This window comes from Brachycentrus maculatus, unplaced genomic scaffold (genome assembly GCF_059751285.1).
Source record: "Brachycentrus maculatus isolate JH-2025_06_01 unplaced genomic scaffold, ASM5975128v1 h1tg000526l, whole genome shotgun sequence".
Lineage (NCBI taxonomy): Eukaryota > Metazoa > Arthropoda > Insecta > Trichoptera > Brachycentridae > Brachycentrus > Brachycentrus maculatus.
The window spans coordinates 5,360-11,628 of record NW_028281272.1 but is presented as its reverse complement, the minus strand read 5'-3'; the positions used below and the strand labels follow the sequence as shown (position 1 = coordinate 11,628).

Below are 6,269 nucleotides of genomic sequence, written 5' to 3'. Positions count from 1 at the left end.
AATGAATAATAATTCTTTGATTAATTATAAGCAATAATTATAAGCAATAATTATAAGCAATAATTATAAGCAATAAAGTAACTAATATATACATACATATCTTTATCCAATCTATATCAGACGTTACCATATTAATAATACTATAGAACAGAGTTAATAAATTTATCAAATCGATGAAGACTTAATGTAATTCATAATTCGTCGGCTAATATTAGTCCCTGAATCAATGCAATCTTTTACTGGCACCCTTTGAAAGCTAGCGAAGTTCTTAATACAACTTTTTTTCTTATTCGTTTATAGTTTTTGGAACTGTTATTTTTAAGGTAACGATATGGTTTCCTTTATTTTGTGTGTTAATTCGATAGAATCCTTATCTTCCCAATTTTATTGTATCGCCGCTTTGGCTGCCTTATGGGATCCGAAGACTTTTCGCTTATCCATATATCGTTTTAACAGTAGCTTAGCATCCAAGCACTGCATCGATCACTGAGATTTCGAGAATGCTATTGACATCAGTCCCTTTTCTTTATATTTACTTGTGAGCCTCGACATTAATTTTTATTTACAAATCTCCTCCATTGTGGCCCTTGCCTCGAAACTTCATTGTGTTGCCCTCATCAATGCCTGCTGGAAACGAAAGCTATTATGTAATTAATTTGCTCTCAACTCCGACTCCTTTACATGTGCCACAAGGGTGAGTTATTTTTTTGCCTTCTCCATTGCATGAGTTACAGCTTGTTCGTAGTGCCATCATACCCTGCCTGAAAGTCATGAATCCACTTCCATGGCAAGTGCCACACTTTTGTGGCTGCGTCCCTGGTTTCGATTTGGTGCCTTTGCAGGTTCCACAAACTCCTTTTCGTTGATAGTTGACAGTCTTCAAATAAAAATCTATTTACCTTTTTGGCTCCGTGCACTGACTCCTCAAAAGTCAGATGCATCTTTAAGACTATTTTTTCAGGCTGGTTGGGCTTCTTGGTTACATTTTATTCCCCAAAGCCAAACAAATCTTCGAACATCGACTAAAACCCGGCAGGGGAGCCCTGCTGGCCAAACCCTGCTCTGAAAGAGTTAAAGATGTCCTCACCATTGAAACCATTTTGCATGTTTTCGTCTGTTGATCCCGTTTGATCATACATGCTTCTCTTATTATCATCCGAGAGTATTTGGTAGGCACTAAATGATGGTCTAGTTACTTGTTAATTTCTGCAAACTTGTCCTTTGCCTGAGGAGATTAATTTTTATCGGGGTGATGTTCTTGTGCGAGTTTATAATAGGCCTTCTTAATTTCCGACTGGTTTGCGGATCGGGATATTCCCAAGATGTCTGTATTATTAATAGCTTACCGTAGAGATCCTTCTTTCCTCTTGCGAAGAGATACTTGGATGTATACAGGCGTGCGCTGCTGGTTAATACTTTTATCCACATCTACAATTAAATATAAGTGGTTCAACAATGCAGTTAATCCCGGTGTATATCTATATATTGACTGAATACAAGAATCAATCTCTGTTCCACTTTGACACCAAATCGATCAGCTGGTCGATTTTGCCTTTCTCGTATTCAATGATCTCTTCTTCGGTTGGAGGAGGAGGTTGATTCTTCGGGTTGTCCACTTCCTTCTTAGGTGGCCCTCTTTTGAGGAGGTTCGGGGAAAGTTTCATGACTGTCACGCCACCGAATGTGTCACCCACCAATAAAATAGGGTCGGTTTTGTTGAAACATACGTTTGTTAGCTTTGGGTTCTTCACTGGCTTGCGATCTGCTAAACTTGAATGCTTTTCTGCATGAAGATCATAGACATAAACTTTTTATATGGTTGCGCAGGCGAAAACAGTTGAAGAATACGGAGCCCAAACAGCGTCGACCACAATCATACCCAAATCGAATAGCATAACCTGGGAATTTGGGTAGGTTGAGTCCCAGATTCTGACAGTCCAATCTGCAGAAGCGGAAATGAAAGTTGTCGGATGGTAATGATTCCAGTTAACTGTATAGACTGCAAGCAGATGACCCTTATATGTTTCTTGGTATTGGCCGGAATAGGCTAAAGAACATTTATGAATTTTCCCTTCTTCGGTACCAACAAGGAACGAGAATGCGTCAAATCGACTAAAATCGAAGCAGAGGCCACAAGCCAAACCAATGAAGGAAGTTTCCTATTCTTTGTCTCCCACGAGCTTTAATCTGAATATTTCTTCGGGCTCCAGCTTATTCTTCATAAGACTCCAGTTCATGACTCTTCCGTCTGAGGAAATTGAATAGAAATTAAATTTCTTTGCAATATCTGGGTTCCATTTAACTTGCCAGACGGGGTCAGTGTGCTTTTGAGTTCGAACTGTCGATTAGTAAATGGGTTTATTGTGCTTGTTTCGAACATCGTAAACAACAACTGTCCCATCATAAAGCCCTGCAGCCAGTAGAGAGGGTGATTCGGGATGCCAATCAAGGCACATTACACCTGTCGGCAAACTCTCATACTTGTACTCGGGGAACGTGACATTTTTGATAGACCACACCAAGATTTGTCCTGCTTTTTGCTTGGCGAAATCATAGCTTCCCAAAGAGATGGCGAATAAATCCTTGTATTTTGGATTCCAACTGATCGAAGTCACATGCTTCTTCTTTTTTTCATAGTGCAATCGCCAGATAGGGAGCAGCTACCCCTCAGTGCCTTTAGGATCTTCTCCTTCCTACCAATAATATTTGTAATCACGATACTTGCTGTCTTACTCGTTTTGTCGAATCATCCTCTCCATGATCTTCATGCACCTTTTAAAGGAGCTGGAGTATTTGCCTGTTTCTGTTTTTTTAACTGCAACGACGACAGGGGCTGATTTTTTGTCTCCCTTTTCTTCTTATTTCGCTTCTTTTTTAAACTCTTCAATGTACGAATCCCAGATATCCCATTGCATAATTTAGCCGCGAATGTTTTCAGTAGTCGCTGGGGCAGTGGCAGCTCCCTTTTATCTTACATCCGGATAGACTGTTTGGACTTCTCTGCCATTGTAGTTAAACTTATTCCTCATCGACTGCTTAATTGCTTCAACATTCTTGCCAGATCCAGGTTCTTATTTTTCTGCCTGAGCTTTGTACTCATTGAAGGCCTTTTTGCGCACATCCTCAATGTTCTATTGGACTTTGTACTCGTTGGAAGTCGTGTGGATATAGTCTCCTTCAAAGCTGAAGTGCATAGCAAGTTGGTCAATAGAATCATTGACCTTGTTGGTTCTTTCAAAGAAATCATACATCACTCGATTGTTGGGAGCTTGAGGGTTGACAACTACTAAAGACCTAGTATATGTGATGTTCAGTTCAGTTTGAGTCAATCGAGCGTAATCGGGCAGTTTCTTCGTAATAAAAAAATTACTTGAGCGTCATCTTCCTCCTCTTATTGGACCACTCCTTCAATGGGAGCAATTTCTTGCCTTTATACTCTTTTCCTTGGAATGTTATGGCTCGAGGCCGCTACTCCAGATTTCCTTTGTCCTTTGACTGGTCTCATTATTCAAAATCAATTAAATATAACTTATTCAATCTCAAGTTTAGAAATCTGCTTATTAATTGCTCAGACAAAATTAAACACCCAAGCATTTATCAATGCATCTCTAAGGATTTGAGAGAAGCAAATCATCGTTCTGGGCTTAAAATTGTTTAATCATTGGTTCAAGAGAACTTCGATCGTTCCTCGAATTTCGTCGGGATGAACTTTGGGGCCATAGTAGCCGACTACTGCTCCATCCGAATTGAGTAGAAACTTCGCGAAATTCCAAGGGATATCCTCTGTCAGACCATTTTTGCAGATTTTGGCATTTTCTACTTTGAACTGCTCGTTGTCCTTCATGAATCTATACAGCTAGTGAGTGGTTTATCCATTCACGTCCAGTTTGCTCAGCATTGGGAACTTTACGTCAAAATTCAGCCTCACAAATTCCAATATTTGCTCTTAAGGCCAGGGCTCTTGGGCTCCGAACTGATTGCATGGGGCTCCTATGATTTCCAATCCTTTGCCTTGGAGCTATGAATACATCTTGGAAAGTCCCTTGTAGTTGGATTCAGTCAATCCTCATTGGCTAGCAACATTTACTACTAAAAAGCACTTCGAGCCTTTAAACTGCTGAAAGCTTAATAGTTTTCCTGCAATATCTTTGATGGAGAATGCAAAAAAGCTCATATCTTATATATAATATCCATTGATGGCCAATAGACATCTATTAATTTATATTAAATAAAATATCGAAGCAGACAAGTGCAGTACTGAATCAAAGACAACTTTTCAATACAGATCACTGCCAACTCAGTACTGTACACAGTTTTAAGAAGGATAACTGGCAGAATAGAATAATTCTGGAAATATCGGATTTATTTATTTTAAAATCATGAGTACAATCTCTCTGAATAAATCTGTGCTTTCTTATTGATGTACAGGGTGAAGAATATCTATATTTGATTTTTATGACAGTTAGAATAACTTTTATATTGCTTACTGTATAAAATAAAATTAATAGCATATTTCCTCCATGGGTTCACTTTAAACTCATAAGATCGCATCTAAATTAAGGGATAACCTTATAAATTAAGGTCAGAATAATGTACTTGTCAAAAGAGAGTGTCAAATAGGGACATTTAAGTAAGTAGCAAAATTGGCGATTATAGTGATAATAAGATTTCAATATTTTACTGGATTATGGGTATATTTTTCGTAAGTTGTAAGAAAATGAAAATGCTGGAGGCTGTGCTTTAATTTTGAAAGATATTTTCTTTATCGGCTGAATAAAGTTATCATTATGCCAAATTAATGTATGAGTGCTATATATTTTATTATGACAAACAGGCCTTTGGATTCAGACAACTTTGCCAGGTCCACAATTTCGAATGTGCAGCGAAAGGGAGCCCCGAATTCCCAGCGCGATGTTTTGTGGAATGTTATGGAACCTGGAGATCCATATGATATCAGGAGGTACTGTCGAATTTATTGTGTAGATCGATGATTGCCAAACTTCCAGGCAAAACCAAACAGTCGATGGGCGAGAATGTCGAGCTCGTATGTCTGTTGCAAGCCGCATAAATCGAAAGGCTCAACGAATATTTATTTGAATATCAGTAACGGTATCTCGAACTGGAGAGAAGAGATCTCGACAGACATTCCTACGAAGTGCAGATCAAGTAGCTCACATAAAAATTAGCAGGTGAGCAGACGCTTCATAATGAGAATTTTAAAATGCAAGAGCATATCCGAAGGCTAAATGTATTCATAGCATATTATAAAGGAATAAATCGAAAGCCTGCATCAAAAGCTGCGAGGGACATCCGCAAATACGATCGACTCAGCCAACTACCAGAATGCCCTCCTAAAAATATAGTCATTAATTCAATAGAATAACAGCCTGGGATATCGCAACAAGAGCCTTGAAAATGACGTCAGCAGGCTCAGACATCAGTTAGAAGCCTTAGAGAGATCCAAAAATGATGAGAGAAACCACTTGGTAGGAGAGTATCAGCGAGTCTCGAGTGGTTACAATGAGTCGAATTCCCTGCGCCTCAAGTTTGAAACAGAAATTTTCAGGCTCTAAAAAGAAAATTAACGACTCAATGATTCCTTAAAAATGAAGAACCTCTAAATCAATGACCTTCTCCATCAGCTCGGCAGCCACCAGGAGCAGCTAAGAAGCAACAGCATCAACGCAGCCGCCTTCAACGAAATGGAAAGTAAAACTGCTCTACTTGCCCAAGAACTCGAGAGGTTGAACATACTGCTGAACAACAAAAAAGCAATTGAAAATGAACTCAGAACGGAGATCAACCAATACAAGGGACAGTATTTTAATCTTGAAAACTAATATAAGGATCTTTCTCGGGATTATCATCGCCTAAATGATGTTTTGGGGCAGCAGTAGAATGAAAGGCGGAAAGCATCCAGTCAATAGGATGAACTAAGACAAATGAATGGCAAGCTCATTGATTCAGTCAATGAAATTAGTAGATTGAACTCGCTTCTTGGAAATACAACGCGACAGTTTGACCAGCTTAAAAATTAATTTAACAACATCTCCATTAATATAGTGAAGATTACTTCGCTAGAAAAAGAAAATGAGAATTTGAGACGAAAAGCCGAAGGGATTGAGCTGCTTTCAAAGACATTGGCATCGTATGAATTCAGGGATCAGTCTCAAAAAGTCGAAATCGACCGATTGAATGCCTACGCTAATCAGCGTGAATAGCTTATATCTTAAATCTAGAGGCTCAGGCAGATCAACGCCAAACTAAGC

The 6,269-nt window shown here is 38.9% G+C and overlaps 1 protein-coding gene across 1 annotated transcript; it reads right to left on the bottom strand.

The window, feature by feature from the left end:
* Positions 1–1,502: 1,502 nt before the first annotated feature.
* LOC148301742 (dynein intermediate chain 1-like) lies at positions 1,503–3,844 on the bottom strand. The gene is given in 2 exon segments (XM_088272780.1): positions 1,503–2,815; positions 3,793–3,844. Coding segments are annotated over 2 exon segments (1,365 nt in total).
* Positions 3,845–6,269: the final 2,425 nt, after the last annotated feature.